Consider the following 17283-nt stretch of genomic DNA (forward strand, 5'->3'; position numbering starts at 1 on the left):
ACTCCCAGATCTCTGTGAACAGCACCTATGGAGACACTAGAATTATGCTCACCTGATTTGGTTGCTAAACCTAATTATGCTTCACTTGTTTGATTGTCAAAGTTGTGAAAATCACCATCAGTAACCTCCAAAAGTTTTTGACTGCTTCAACTGTGTCTGAAGACTTTACAAACAACAAAATCTGTTAAATAAAAGGTGAATTTTTTTCTTTGGGTTTTTTATTTTTGTTTTTTTTGGGTGGGGGGGTGGGTGTTGGGTTGGTATATAGAGGGGAAGAGAATGTCAAATGAAGAACAACAACCAAGTGCACCAGATTTGCTCAGAATGAGAAGCCTTAAAAACAAACTATGAATATATTAACACTAACAATAGAGAAGGTGAACTCAGGTGACCAAGACTTCCCAAAAAAAGAAGTTCCATAACCAAAAAATTAATACTAATGGGGCTCAAAGATATGCAAGAGTCTTGATGCATAATAAATGCATCTCCTTGAAGGGAAAGGTATCAGAGATAGGACTTATTAAGCAAAGAAACTGATTGATGGTAAGTAGACAGATTTTCTAAGGCGGCAGAGGATCCATGTGAAATAGGATTGGAATCCCGGAACAATACATGAATCACATCTTTCATTGAGCTAGCTGATCCTTTCCTTAATTTGCTGTTTTTAGCAGGAAAAGTTAATTCCTTTTGCCAGCAGCTCTTTCTTAAGAGATCATAGTTGATGCTGATGGTAAGGTAGAGGGGGCATCCTTTCTCTTGGAAAACAGTAAGTGAGATTACCTTTTGGTCCTATCTAACCCTTTTATTTATAAATAATAGAAATCCCTCAGTCTGGACAGGGATCCAGGGGGGGATTTGGGCTAATGTTAAATAAAAATGAAATTATGAAAGAATAGGTTTCTGAGCAACAAGAATACCTGCCACACAGCTGACCAAATCTTTGTGCTGCCGAATGCTTTGTACCACCCGTCCGTCATTTAGAGATATTACCTGGAAGCTATTTTCCCAATTGCCACACAAGATCAGATAATTTTCACCAAGAGATTGCATTGTTGCCAAACACTGTCTTCCAAACTCAATGCTATCCACAAAGGAAGTACCAATTTTACGGGGGTTGAGGACATCGGCACCTATCCCAAAAAATGGTTCCTGAACAAATATGGGGTAACTACATAAGAAAATAGCAGACATCATTTGAATATTAACATTACTCCTGATAGCAGAAACAATGCTTTCTATGATTTATGTAAACACAAATCATCATAGATAAAACTGATGGAGTAGTTTACCGATCCATTAACAGACCTGGGATCCTGAAAATGTGAAGTTTCCACCAGATTGTAATTGAGTAGTCAACCAGGATTTCACACATATAGTGAGGCCTTGACTCACGACCACTATATTCGAGTCCAATACACCCACAAATAGTACAGCAGATGGAGGGCTGAAAATGTTACAAGTGATAGAAGACAACTGGATTGATGCAGGAGCAAAATATAAAGGATGAGCAAGAGGATTTGGAGGCCCTCTTCTTGGATGTTTTTTACGAAAAAGCTGAATAGGTGTCTGCCCAAAATTTGCAATCTGGTCCTCAATTGCAGATCTTTGCAATGCATCGTCCATACTCTCCAAGTCAACGGCACCTTCATAGGTCAAGTAATAAAATACGTTCGCCGCCTGTTGCAATATCAGTGTTCATAATTAGTGAACTGAACATCCCATGACAACTGACAACTATTAACTGTGTACATAGAATCATACCTCTACTGCTGATTTTCCACGCTGCTTGTAACCAAACACTAAATCTATCCAGTTATGGAGATTGGAACTGACATACTCACTCTCCAGTGCTTCTCGATTTTTGTTAACAAATTCTTCAGGTGAACCCTATCCATAACATTTTAATCTCAGTATTTGTTAGGGCAAATCATCAAAGGGATTTACTTACACCAAAAGAACAGAAATTCCGATACAAGCTTGTCTAGACTTGAGATATGGAAAGACCTAATATTGTCATCATTGAGGAAACAGTGATTAGACTGCTTGATTAAGCCGATAATGTCATATATAAATGGTTGAGAAACATGATTACATTGCTTGATTAGGCTGTCACAAATTAGAGATCTTTAAATTGACAAGGTTCAAGAGAATATCATTGACAAAGGTCTTGCATTATATCCTGAAACCTGTACACTTTAAGTACCATGAGTTATAGTTTGTCTAGAGGCCCTCCACTTTGCTGAATGCCCCATGAGGTGTATTAAGAGTGCATCATACACATTGTTGACCCAGAATTCATTAGCTTGAGCTTTTAAACAAAGTGAGTATCAGTAGAATCAACATAAGAAATGTGCCATATTTAGGCATCCCAGTTGGTCGATGTAAAACCCCATGAATTTTGGAAAATAGTGTGAATTATATTGATAAATGAGCTCTAATTATGATGAATATCATTTATGGATGAATGATTATGTTAACAATTGATTTGAGATCAATTAAGAGTATATATGAGAGTATACAAAGGTTAAACATGCACAAAGAAGAAATCTGAAAAAATGACCAGTTAAGAGTATATCTGCATTACACACCGATACAGTTCTATTTTGGAAAAACTGAAAAGACAAAAGTTGTAGGTATCTTCAATAGCTTTCCAACGCACCTTAAATCACCTCATTTCGAGGTCGTAAGTGAAAGTTACAGCCAAAATACCGAAGACTAGTTTCCCAGTTCGACTAGGTTTCCTGTTTCGGGTTTGGGCTGTTTTGATTCGGGTTTGCAGTTATATATATACATGTTTACAAACGAAAAACACATCTTTTCATCAGTATTCCAAACCATAGTAGCCCATTTTCCTCTCTCTCAAACCCTAATTATAATTTGTGAGATTTTGGGAGAGTTCTTGAGGCGTTTGTCGAGAGGAAGGCGGGATTTTGCAACTTTGGTGAAGAGGGATCTTGCACGCACGTGTTCAAGAGTTTAACACGACGTTTAGGTAAGATCATCTTCCTCCAAACCTTTCCTTGTAGTTAATTCAAAATTTAATATGTTTAATTGATGAATTTCATGTTTAAGCTTAACTCGATGTTTTAAAATCTCAGTTTATGATGTTAATCTTTAAACAAATGTGAAAATCTATAGTTTTAGTTGTTTATATTAGTTTGATGATCATGATCATTAGGGTTGTATTTAATTTCGTTTTTAACTTGTTAATCATGCTTAAATTATGTTTAAACCTTAGTTTAATAATTATTTGAGTTTTCTTGCTAATTAAATAGGTCTAAACCCTAGGTTGATGATACCTAAGTAATGTGAGCATGTTTAAACGAATTTATCTCTGTTCAGTGTTTAGAATTTATCATGTTTACTTAACCATATTTATAAATTAGGTTATTTGAGAAATTTTGATTTATTAGGATGTTAAACCCTAATTAGTTTAATTCAAGTGTTTATATCATGATGAGTTAATTCCTGTTAAGTAATTATGAAAGATTTAATCTTGTTATATGCCTCATATTGATAAAAATAAGTTTTTAAATAAAGTTATAAAATACAAAACATCAGAAACCTGAACTTACGTTTTCCTCTCTGGCCGCCAAGATTAGCCGGTCGACCGGTGAGACCCTGAGCGTGCACATTGTGTGCACGGTTGCTTTCGGTCAACCGACGCCCTAAGGATGGTCGATCGACCTGTGTTCTCTTTTATTTGAAGTGTTGTTTTTACACATTTTATTTACAAACGCGGGGTTTGAGGCGCACGATGATACACGTACAATCATGAGTATACACGTATAGTGTCGTAGCACACATTGGTATCCCAAAGAGGATTAATACAATTATTGTTTCGATTACATGAGAGATACGAGTTATTTAAACATTATATACATGTATGGATATCGTTGATGAGCATCGCTCAGTACTACTTAGGATATTGCGTCGATATACCATTAGTACAGGTCATTGAGTCAGGTTTTAGGATGCTTGATCTAGTAATCCGTCCCGCATGAGATGCGATGAGGGCTTGTGAGCCGTATACCTAGGATGCCTGATTTTATAGTCCGTCCCGCACGTTGATGCGATGAGATTAATGAACCATGTACAGTATTAGGATGCTGATTTGGTAATCCGTCCCGCATGATAATGCGATGAATTATAAACTTTGCAAGAATTTACATTGTGATAATTATCTAATAGCCCGAGTCTTAATGGACGTCATTATGAACATGACTCATCGCTGAGTTATAAATGACCGATGTACTTTACTCTTGTGGGTACGTAGGATTATATACTGTTGTTTATATTATCTTCTAAGGGACAGTGGAAGATATTTTTAGTCCGATATTATGATGACTTTACTTCCTTGTATTACTTTTCTTTATTCTTAGTTTGGAATTGATAATTAGCGATTCACAATTTGAGACGTATGGTATATACATGAGGGTTTTCTTGTTTGGATTATTTCGCTCGACGTACCAGTTTCGTGTTGTGAGTTTCTAATTATTAATTATATTTAAATTGTTTATTCTTAGTTCGGTATTGATATTTAGTTATCTACAATTTGAGACGTATGATATATACATGAGGGTTTTCTTGTTTGGATTATTTCGCTCGACGTACTACGTCTCGTGTTATAGGTTTCTAAATATTAATTTTATTTATATACAGGATAAATGATCTAGGTAGACTATGCTTAATAGATAGAGCCTTCATTACCTCTAATAACCCTTTCCCTGGGGGCGGATGGAGATGATCTTCCTGTAGCGCTTTGATGCGCTTGTTGTTTTTCTTTTTATTTTCTAATTCCTTTCAGGCAACAACTCAGAGTTCCGGAGAGCCGCAAGATGACAGATTTCCAGCATAATCGCCGTCACATATTTTTAGTAGACGAGACTCCACCATAGTTGTTATTTTCTTTCGGACATTTAGAGTTTTGTATTTCATCTTGTAAAGGTTGTGTCTTAATTTATATTCAGTTGACTGATATTGAGACACTTCACATTTATTTCAGACTTCAGTTGTATTCAGTTTACTCAGTTAAGACATGATTATATTTATTAGATATCTCTTTCTACATCATGTCTAATGCATTTATTTTCCTTATTTTACCTGTTTTGTACTTGTTGATTCCACTAGAGAGATATTACTGTGATGGTGAATCATATTATTGCACAGTGTGAGTGCATGTCAGGTTTGATATTTCTGAGTTCACCTTGGACTGCAGTCGTGTGAAAACATGAGCGTCACAGTCGACAAACATTCTACACTATAAAACAAAGATGAAACATGTAATATTTGTGACAGTGCAACTTGCCATTTAAATAACAAGCTCATATACCTTTGCCCATGGTGGGAGAGCAACATCACCTAATGGTTCACCATCCTGTTTCACTCCAAGGTGATAAGAATTAGAGTTCAAAAGAAATTCAGGCATGTAAAAGAACTCCGGAATGAGCTCCTTCACGTCACTAGTGTTAGAGAGGCAGTTGCGGTATGTGCCTTCGATGCTTTGAAAAAGGCGGTCTGCATGGTCAAACTTTCCACCCTGGCCAAGAAGGGCGACATATGGTGAATAGAATATACTAAAATAAAGTTCAGAATATATCTATAAAACACAGAATTAAAATATATTAAGTTAAATTTAGTTGAACTAAAGAAATTCAATCTTAATACCTGCAAGTTACGGTGCAAAGCTGTAAAAGGCTCTAACCTAAGCAGGTAAAAGAGCACGATCCCCATGCTAGAGTAGTGAGATCCATAATAAAAGCTGCAAGATTCAGAGGAACCAAAGCCATTAGAATTTATATGAACAGTCATGAGAAAGTCATCATAATCATTTAAGCTTTTAGCCCTCAAAAGAGCAGGATATTGAACAAAATTCTAATAGACTGGTACATAAAAGATTGGGAGGAATGAAAATTGACAATCCACTGTCAATCTGATCAGACTCTAGTTTCTGGTGCCAAGGTGGCCCAAGAAACTATGGACATGGAACAACTGACAAGCTGCCATAAAAGCTAGTTGTTGAGTAAACAGCTAGAGAATCCTATCTAGTAATGACTTTTAAGCTCACTCAAAGAACCCCTAAACTTATCCTTTAACTCAAAAGAGTTTAGAAGAAGATAAATCTCTATATCAGAGTTAATCCATCTTTGAAACATCATATAAACCTAAGAGCCCAAAAATAAAAAATACATAAAATAAAAAATAAATAAAATAAAATAAAATACTAATACTAATATAATAATTAATTAATAAATAAATCCAAGAATGGCATAACCAAGGTGCTAAACAGATATTATGATTACCTAGGAATATCAGGATCACAAAAGTTACGATATCTATCCTCAAACACCTGCAAAATGAACAAAACTTGTGTCAGATAACATGCCTAAAGAAGCTACCATATATATCTGATCAAAATAAACAGAAGAATCAACTATGAACAGAGAATTACCTCAAAACGTTTCGGGTCCAAAGCACCAACTGGTTTTGAAAGGTCTCTGAAAGTAGATGACTTGTTGAAATCAAGTTTCTCTGATGAATAATCAGCCAACACCCAAGGAAATATGGGATACTGTGTCAAATCATTATAGGATCTCCCTGCAAGCGTATTGAGAACCATTAAATATTCAAAGTTGGTGATTTCACTTCTTCTCCAACTCTCTCTGAAAATTTCTGCCATCTCAACTGCTTTACGTCTATCAATGAAAGAAATAATTTCATTCTTATCTCTGTAGCTTCCTTTCGGGAATAAAAGCTCGTTCCTCAAAGATACCAGCAGTGTCCCTACATGTTTAGCATCTCTTGGGGAAGAAAAATTCAGAAAAACAGGTGCAACTGAATTACTAAAGAAGACCTCGATAGCTGTATATTGTAACAGATATCGAGTCCAATGAACTGCTTTTATCTGCCAAAAGTGGGGAAATAGATCAAACTATAATATTTTAAGAAACAAACTCAATTGAATTGAAGTTTCTAGTATAGGTACCTTGGAGACATCCCACCACCTGTGGCGTTTATATTTAGTTTGATTATGTCCTAAAGCTTCTGTGTCTATGTTTTCAGCAACATTGGCTTTCCCTTGAGTGGGATTAATATTTAATTGCCCTTTATGGGAGATTTGCTTTTGTGTTACACCCACTTGATCCAATTTTTTAGCATCAGAGCTGTTTGTGTCTGGAAAATTAGTAAATACAGACGATCCTCCTGTACCTTCTACTAAAAACTCACCAAAGAAGTGCATAACATTCTTCTTGACAGTTAAATGACCTGCTAACTTCCGCTTCGGATTCACAAGCACACAAGGACGTGACAAGTCAACCTGAAACATAAAAATTATAATTAATTATGATCAGATGTGACAACATTATGCAACATATTAGGTATTGCATACCTCACTTGTTTCACCCTCTATAATACTAGAGGGAATCTCATTCCTGTCCTGAACAGTTTCCAAGTGATCAGGGCTGTCTTTTATATGGTTGGAATTCTGGCTCTCAGAGGAATCACTAAGGATAGATTCAGTTTCTGGAGTTAAGTCACTAGCGTCTTCACCAATTTCTGAGCTCATTTCTTCGAGTATTCCACGCACTCCTTTCAAAAGAAAACGTTTCATTTGCTCAGGAACACTGCCCCCAGCACCCATGTGGCTTGCACTTGCCATATGGCTGGTTTCACTGGATGACTTGTTCACTGGAGGGTGACAAAGCCTTTCATCAAATTTATAGTTACGCTTTAGTTTTATTCTACGCCGCCAAGAATCTTCCGTCTTATCAAGTTTCCAGTGTGTCTTTATGCTATTTGGGAAAGGATTAGCAGACCATGGCCCTCTCTCATCAACTAAAGCACGGAAGATACGAATCCATTTCTCCTGGTGAGAAGCCATACATAACTGTTAAATCTTATATCCATGCCAACCAGCATGAAAGAATTCTATATATAAAGTAAATGCAGAAAGCCAAATCAAGACAGCTCCATCTTACAGCAATCATCTGTTGGTCCTCATCATAGGCAAGCTGAAAAGCAGTTCTTCTATTGTCATCTGATAAAAGAACCGCATTAATGCTACACTGAGTCTCTTCTTCAAAGGCCTTCCAGTGATTATGCTCTAAAGAAGAATATTCCTCCAATTTAACATGAAGATCCTGTGTTTGCTTTAAGCGGTCAGCTTTTGTAGCCTTCACGTATTTTGCTTCATCAACAACCTGACACCAATGCAAAGCATTTAAACAGATAATGTTAAAAATTGATCCAAGTGGTTGATCCAAGTGAGAAATTATACAGGAGTAGCTATGAAGCAGAATTAGTTCCGTATAACTGTGCAAGCAAGATACGACAGATGGCCTGCTTTCTTGCAACCTTGGTTTTCAAATTTGAAAAGAATAATAACCGATAAATACTGGTTAATTAAGGAAATTTAGGATTTTTCATGCAAAAAGAAAGGCAAGTTTTAGTGGCTTATCTTACACTCCATTTAGATAGCAGAAAATGTTAATATAAATAGTTGATCAGATTTATGGAGCTCGAAAACTTAAGACTCACTGCAGCAAGAACCCGATCATTCTGGATTAGATTAAAAATGGATCCTGCATCCATCGCATTGCTGCTGACTTCAAATGACTCTTCCCTACCCAAGATACTACTGACAAGCATAGACTTTCCAAAGTTCAATGTTTCAAGGATCAGGTGTGATATAACATGAAAACGAGCACCATCATCAAGCATTCCATACTGTGATCTCACTGTTAGTAAAAACCTGTCCATCATGAAACAAACAGAAGATTTCACATAAGTAAGATCTTCCCACTTAGAAAATAGTCTGTTCCAACTTTGAGGAAATATCTTGAAATTGGATTAATAAACACTACCAAATAAAATACTGCAGCCTGTTCTTGCTTTGATCATCATCAGCAGTAAGAAGAGAAGGGAGAAGCAAAATGAACTGTTGGACACATCTTGATGCCTTTTCCAAACTGGCTTTGCGGAGGTAGAGAGTTACAAGATGGAATACAATTCGGGGGAACTTCTCTCCTCTTAACAACATAGCTTTATCAATAGATTTATTCGTCTTCCCACTTAATGCACTACCTATGCCTATTCCTCCAGCTACAACCACAGCAGCCATTTCAGCGGCAGGAATATTCAATGATTCTACCAAACCACGAGCTCTCTGGCTAAGAGATGGTGCAGCCAAACTTTTAGGTAATACCTTGCCTGGGCCTTTTCCACTCATTTCAATGATAATAACCCATGTTTTATCATATACTGACCACCATTCATCCTCCAGCATACCGCCATCCGCATGGGCATACTTAGAACTCCAAGGAATTCTGCAAATTATATGAACTCAGACTATTTAAGCATGAAAAGAGACAGAAAAAGAGCATGCAAAAATATAAGGAAAACATCAGTAAGAATAAGAAAATTATAACACAATGAACACATTACGTAAAACACTAAACAATGGTTTCATTAATAAGCATCCAAGCGTTGGGAATAGGGAGGCACAGCAAGATATCACAAGTTGCTTTGTTCTCACAATGTAAATAGGACATTTTGCTAATAACATATGTTGAGAGATGATGCAATAAGCATTATCAGGTAATCAGATTAGACTTCAAGATATTTTCCTAAATTTAGGGCAGGAATCCCTCATCAACAGCAGTGACAGCAACAACAACAACAAAGCCAATATTCCAGATTTTTGGGATCAGCTATTGAAATTTAGAGCTATGCTGATAATTTTTATATTTACTGGTCATTCATTTGTATGTGCTCAAGATAATTAATAGATGGAAAAAAGATATTGATTCCATCTAAATTATACATTTCAAAGGTGTTCTCTTGGATGTCATATTTTTCGTATGTATGTGCGTGTGTACACACACAGAGACATAGCCACACTCTATGCTACCCGGGTACTTCTATCATGAAGCTTGAAGCTGTACCTGTACCCGACACTGATCAGAACCCAAACTTCATGGACACTCCTTGGATATATGCATACATTTATTCAGACATGCGCCCAATCATATGATATATGTTTTAATTTAAAACACTTGTCAAACACTTCTTGAATGTATATCTTACACTTCACAATGCTAACATCCATTTCTTGAAACTCGTTAGACATAGTTTGAGTTCGTGTCATCCCATATCTAAGTTCAAAACTGTGATTTTAAAGGGCCATTTTGAGTGTCTAGTTCAAATCTGAGTAGCTTCCAATTTATAATAATCAACATATGAATTTAAAACAACGATAATCTCATGTAAATTATTAATCTCAATATACATATTTAGCCGTGTCCCCGCACCCTACAATCTTCAATTTTGCCTTGTCCCGTACCCACACCCGTACTCGAACCAGTACCTATACCCGTTTTCATGCAACTTAGGCCACACTAAATAGCCATGTCATGTACCCTACCTTTTACAATTTTACCGTCACATGCTAGGACCTGTCTCCATGTAACAAGTTCCCAAAGAAGGTTAGACCATAACTTTCTCCTTTAAAGTTAGATAGTAAACTGAGGCTTAGTCCTCTCAGACCAAGGCCTTAAACAATCTCCCTGTTTAAAATTTAATACCGGCAACATGTTTAGCTACCGCCTCCGTCAATACATGCATCCAGCAGGCACTAAGATTTTCCACAAAAAGAGGCATGAATTTATAACCCACAGTACACAACTCATATGCACCTTATTTCTATGGAACAAGAATCTTAAAATCCGTACTTGTCAAACATGGTACAATGACTATTACAAACTATCTAGCCTATCGGCACATGCAAATGCACGTGCAATTATGATTATTCTTCTATTCAAATAAATCTTTCTCCTACATGTTAATTATGTTATATATGATTTACTAAGGTCTATAATAGATTTCGGTGTAGAAACTATATGATAGATTATTATATAGTAAGTTAACTGACAATTAATCTTAATGCAACAAAAAATTAGTTGCAGAATTTAGAATGTCTTACTTTGACATGAGGATATTTACATTTTCAGTTAAAAGTAATAAATAATTGTAATATTTATAGGGGAAAAAATGAAAATCTACATAATATAGATATGCTAAATATCACCCCTTATTCTATGATAAGCTACAGCCTGGGTGACATTATTTAGTGTGTAATTCTAAGTGTAATTATCTAATATAATGTGTGAGAATATATGATATATCCAATCTAATATCCTAAATAAATCTTGGTATTCAAAATTTTGATAGAAAGTACACTCAAATTTTAGGTGTACATATCATGAACATTTAATGCTTGTCCTTTTCAAATTCCTTAAGTACCCACACACTTATTGGTTTATATCATAACAATTACAAAGGGAAGCAATGGAATTTCCCTTCATTCCTCCACACTTGGATACCCTCACTTTGTTCTTTAGCTAGTACAGATTTGTACACCTGCATACGCTTAGGGGGGGTTATTGGTTGGGACAAATTTTGGGGGGTTATTGGTTGGGACAAATTGGGGCCAAGTGGAAAAATTATTCCAATGGAACAATTTTATCCCTTTGGGATATTTTGATTGGGGTAAAGTGAGATAAGTGGGATAATGGGACAATTTGAGCATTTGATTTGACAATTTATGTGGAATAATTGATGATGTGACACCTTATTAAAATATAATTTTATCTATTAATTACTTCTACATTAACTTATCCAATTTGGTTATATATTATTTAGTATATTATTATTATATAAACATTATTTTACTTTAAATTAAAATATAATATGTCGTACTATAATAGTATAATTACTAATTAATGTTATTAATTAATATTATATTATATTATATTATATTAGCATGCTATACTATATAATAATTAATATAATATAAGATCAATATATTTAATATAATATTTTAATAATATAATATTTAATATAATACATTAGTTTATTTATACAAAAATATAATATATTATACTATAATTACTAATTAATATTATTGATTATTATATTATATTACATTATATTAGTATGCTACATTATATAATAATTGATATAATATATGAACAATATATTTAATGTAATACTTTAATAATATATTATTTAATTTAATATATTATAATATAGTATCATAGGATATAATGTACTGTATAAAATATTATAACATTTTACTTTATTCAATGTAATATTTTATAAAATATTATATTATAATTAAAATATAATATATATATATATATTACATGATAATTACAATAATATATATTAAAAGGTATCATGTTATAGTATAATATATTATATTATTTCAAACTATAGTATTATATTATATTATATCATAATATTTTATTAATATTAGTAATTATTATATTATATTATAATAGTATGTCATATATATAATAACTGATATAATATATAAACAATGTATTTAATATAATATCTAATTTTACTATATTATTATATTGATTTAATTAATACACTATAATAATAATTGCTACAATAAAATATCAACTACAATTAATATAATATATTATATAATAATATATGTTATTAAAATATTATATAATATTATAATAAATATGTTGTACTATTATATAATATAATATGTGATATTGCATAATAATATATAATAAATATCATAAAATAAATTATACATATAAATTAAACTATAATAATATTTTATTTTATTACATGATAATATAATATAATATATTGAATATATTATTACTTTATATTTTATATATCATGTCATATATTTATAATATAATTAGCATGTATTAGTTAAGTAATACAAAAAGGTTTGAAAATTATCCCAATTGCCTTCAAAGTGGAACAAAATTGTTCCAATATGGATGATAGGGTAAATTTTTACTATTGGGATAAAATTTTTGTATATGAGTGGGGTAAATTTATCCCAAGTGGTGAAATTCTCTCACTAGTGTTCTAAAAAACCAATAACACAAAAAGGTAATATCCTTGTTCCGTTGTCCCAATGAATGACACTATGAAATAGAATTCCCAAAATTATCCTATTATCCCCTCAAATATCCCAATGAATAACCCCCCTTTAGGATGTTGTATGACTTCATCAATACAAAAGATTATGAGGAAAGGTTTCACAAATCCGATGTTAGATAGTAAGTGCAAGTTCATTATGCATGACCTCATAACATGTGGATTTAAGCAGAACAACTCAATAGCTCACCGTGGAGGTTGGTCATCAAGTTCATTATTCACTATCTCATTTACAGTATCTGTTATATCTTTTTGGCTTTCTTGATGCGGACGATGGGAAGAGAATTCCGAATAATTGCCAAGTCCAGGAAACTGCAGCAAGAAATAGCAAAAATTTCGATGAGGTTTTCTACAGTACATTAAAAAGACCGAATAAGGTGAAATCCAAATACCAGAAGTTTATCAGCACTTTCACTAATTAGCAACTCATCCAAAAGTCTCAGAAGATACAATGTATTGTCTCGACAAGGTTGTGTGAAAAAAATGTTTTCAGCAGAAGATACTTCAATGAGACTACCAATTACATCTTCAAAGATTTCGCGGAGCATATTGGCATAAAGTACATCCCCCTGCGTTTATGAAGACAAAAATTGAATAGATTTATCACATGACAAGCCTAAAAAAAGATGAATGCTGTCCTAAAATAGTAAAGAGATGTTCAACACCTTTTTATAGTTCAGGAGAAGGAAGTTTATGGTCTCTTCTAACTGTTGCCAACCACCTTTGACAGAATACAAGCAGTGAGACAGAACAATACAGTACAGCTTCCGCACAAGTATTAGTTCCTCGATATTTGAAATATCCAGATCAAGCTTCACAGATGTTACTAACCAGGAAGTCCAAGCATTTTCCTAATCAAATATTGAAGTTACTAATAAAGTTCAGATTGTCGAATGCAAAGAAAGTCATTTCATCAAATACCATTAGAGCTTCAATATTTGAAGGATTTGACTCAAGCAGATCAACTAAATCTCCTAAAACTTTAGCACGTGATGAAGTATCGCAGTTTTCCAAAAATTTGAAGATACACGACAAGATTTGCGGGAGAACAAAGTGAGAATTGTTTTTCTTATTTTTCTGCCTGTCGGACTGAGTAGATTTCTGCAAGACCTGCATGCAAATTTGGAAGTATATTGGTCATGACAGTCAAAACTTGTAAATCTAAATGGCTAAAGCAAATAAGTTTACACAAATCATGCATTCACCTGTTTAGGACTGGCACCACCAAGTAGAACATCAAATAGAGTGGCACACAGATGATCTGATAACGGAAACTTAAACAGTCTTTCAGATATCGCAGAAAAAATAGGTTGCGGCATTGAATTTCCCACTTTCTTAAAATTTTCCGAAATAGATTTGGAACGTCCGACTGAAAAATTAAAAAACTTTAATTCTTTCTTCACTGAGGGAAGCTCAACTAAGAGTTTACCAAGAAACTGCAAACCGAGCAATCTGATAGGCTCTAACTCCCTGAGTTGACAAAGTGAGACCAACATGAACAATGCTAATACAATGAAACAAAATTGCAAAAAGAATATTGAGGAGTAGCAAAGCTAACAGCTTATATCACAGATCGTCTCCATAGATTAAAAAAATAATACAAGAATTATAAATTTGACAAGCTCCTCCTCCTTGATTAATACACGCACACAAACAAAATTGAAGAGAATATTCTAAAGAACAGGCATAACACCAATAGGACTTCATTATCAGAACATTGGGCATTAGAAACATGTGTAAAAAATAAGTACAACAACATGAGAATGTTATGATGGAGGTATCGATATATGCTAAGCCAAAGAGGTAAGAAGTAAGTTCACATATAGGTGTCAGAGATTTCTACTACTAAGAATAAGATGATAGAAAACTGATTAGACCATGTGAATGGAACTACTAAATGCACCAATGAGAAGTGATAAGATTCAAATTACTACTGAAATGGGGGCTACATGTAATCCTAAGAGTCACCTAGTTTGAAAGCAATTACGAAAATATGACCATGATTAACTTAGTGGAGTCCATAACATAACTAAATGGAAGAATAATATTCAAGAACCGAACCTTAGGAAAAGCTTTGCTGTTATTGTTCTCTCTTTTATTTTCCTCTTTTGCCACTTCGTTGACAATTGCTAAAATGGGTTATTATTGACTAGGCAAACTGTATGGACTTGAAAATAAATTAAAAGAACTAGAGTGGTCAAATCTAGATGCATAATGATAGGGCTCGTTAGTTACTTGTGTGCTAACTATTCAAATAAACAAAAGAAAGAATAATGTATAATTACATACCCTAAACTACAATGTATTAGGCAAGATACCTCTGAAGAAGATTAATGAAATAGTGACAGCCACCATGTAAATTAACTTGCTCGAAGAAAGATGCCAGAAATTCCTTTTGGGAAAGAACACGGATAACCATGTGCAATACATCCTCGATGCATACCATATCCTGGCTCCTCTCAAGGAAACCAACTAGGGACTTTATATCAGGAGGTGAAACCTTCTCCCTGCAGACCAAGTACCTCAGTGTCAAAGCCAGTAGATCAGGAGGATAACAATGCAGAGTACAAATGGAGACAAACATCTGATAATGATATGATCTACTGTGTTAGATAGTATGAAATATAAATGCTTATTATCCATGAAAAATGTTTCTCTATACCTTAAACCCATCTCTGCAAGACTCAATAGAAGAAGACGGATCTTACGAACTTCTTCTTGTCTTGGTCTCTCTCCGATAACTTCTTTGGTTATTGGATGCAAAAGTGGCTTGCTCCCGATAGAAGACCGAGACTCCGCTTTATCCCAGTAAAATTGTCTAATGATATCAATAATCCGTGGGAGGTTACATACCGTTGGCAACAAGCTTCCATCATTTTCAAAATATTGAATGAGGAACATATAAAGATCCCGTTGCACTTCATAATTTGCATATACCCATATATGTGGATTCAAGTAAACTCGCGAAATAGCCTCCTTAATTAGCAGATCAGATACACCTGCGTAACACGAAAATATTATGTTACTTAAAAATTTTAAATGCATGTAAGGAAAGTAGTTGGCGTATTTACCGTAGTTCGTCAAGATGCCAAACATGTTTTTCAAAGATGAGAGAGTCTCTAAATTTAATTGTTGAGGAGGAATAGATTGAAAGAGAAATCCAAGGATGGAAAACCCCGATAGAAGATGCATCTGTTGTTGATTTGACAGATTTCCATCCAAGACAGATGCTATAAGCTCAATAACTTCAGCTGCAAGTTTCTCTCTCATTCTTGACTTAATCAATGTATATTTATACTGTCCACTGTCTGTTTCAGATTTATCTATCTGTATCAAAAGTGGAAAAAATACTGAGACACCGCCAACACAATAGATAATTTCTTGCAGCAGGCGGCGAGAGCAGAGCTGTGTGCCACCAATAACTACTGCTTCATATGAACTCCTGTCAGAAAAACTATAAAGCGCTGATGTGATATTAAACAAGGATTTACGATCACTGGCCTGCACAAAAGGATATGCAGTATTTCATAAGCAACAAAATTATGATAGTATGCCATAAAGATGGAATTACTACAAGAATAAAATGAAACCTGAGCATTTAGACCAATAATGATCTTAGATGAGAGGCCGTCTTTTGTATCAAGAATTCCACTATAGAGTGAATTGTCAGAAGCAAGTGGAACTTCATCACCAAGAAATGAATACATGTAACTTGGCCCAAGATAGCGAACACCCTTTATCTGCTCTGAAGAAAGTGCATCGCCAAACATATAGATTGGACCAATTTGTCCAGTGAAAGGATATACTTTTTCCACAGTGAATGGATAGCTCTCATCATATATAGGTTTCTGCTCCGTTGCGATTGTACAGTGTGTCAAAACATCACTAACTTTTGCATACCTAAAGTTATAATAGAAATAAAATAATTTCAACTACTGTCACATGATGACATATGGAGGGAAAAAAAGAAAAAAGAATTGATAATCACTGAACCAAATTGACCTGCATTTTTCAGACGATATCAAATTTCCATCAACATAACATCTAAGTAGACTTCCACCAGAAAATGCTCTGCCTATACTGTGAGTTATGCAAAGGAAGTGCCACTTTCTGGGCTGAAGATTAAGAACCAGCGAAACGCACTGTCGCTTTTGGCTAATGGACTGCAAAGATACGTAATTCAATGTCATGTTCATGAGTTAACTTGGAACAGGTGTGGCAGCAGTGATAAAATTAATTAGGACAAATTTTGAAAACTGTCCTATTTACAAAAAAAATTGTCAAAACCGACCTATTCTAAAAAAAATTGTC

The 17283-nt window shown here is 34.2% G+C and overlaps 1 protein-coding gene across 2 annotated transcripts in view; it reads right to left on the reverse strand.

Annotated features, from left to right (window-relative positions):
* LOC109844214 (BEACH domain-containing protein B) overlaps nt 1-17283 on the reverse strand; it is a 47779-nt gene that overhangs the window by 3423 nt on the left and 27073 nt on the right. For both annotated transcript variants that reach the window (XM_020413181.1, XM_020413179.1), the window contains exons 18-39: nt 16975-17135; nt 16563-16872; nt 16044-16473; nt 15635-15971; nt 15291-15479; nt 14178-14442; nt 13894-14082; nt 13638-13823; nt 13365-13541; nt 13163-13284; nt 8865-9326; nt 8539-8752; nt 7980-8201; nt 7391-7867; nt 6986-7318; nt 6452-6904; nt 6303-6349; nt 5668-5761; nt 5333-5539; nt 1762-1887; nt 1306-1677; nt 918-1149 (exon numbers count right to left, since the gene is read on the reverse strand). In XM_020413181.1, coding sequence (XP_020268770.1) covers nt 918-1149; nt 1306-1677; nt 1762-1887; nt 5333-5539; nt 5668-5761; nt 6303-6349; nt 6452-6904; nt 6986-7318; nt 7391-7867; nt 7980-8201; nt 8539-8752; nt 8865-9326; nt 13163-13284; nt 13365-13541; nt 13638-13823; nt 13894-14082; nt 14178-14442; nt 15291-15479; nt 15635-15971; nt 16044-16473; nt 16563-16872; nt 16975-17135 — 5605 coding nt within the window. The remainder of the gene's footprint in view (nt 1-917; nt 1150-1305; nt 1678-1761; nt 1888-5332; nt 5540-5667; nt 5762-6302; nt 6350-6451; nt 6905-6985; nt 7319-7390; nt 7868-7979; nt 8202-8538; nt 8753-8864; nt 9327-13162; nt 13285-13364; nt 13542-13637; nt 13824-13893; nt 14083-14177; nt 14443-15290; nt 15480-15634; nt 15972-16043; nt 16474-16562; nt 16873-16974; nt 17136-17283) is intronic.

This window comes from Asparagus officinalis, chromosome 6 (genome assembly GCF_001876935.1).
Source record: "Asparagus officinalis chromosome 6, Aspof.V1, whole genome shotgun sequence".
In the NCBI taxonomy this organism is placed as follows: domain Eukaryota; kingdom Viridiplantae; phylum Streptophyta; class Magnoliopsida; order Asparagales; family Asparagaceae; genus Asparagus; species Asparagus officinalis.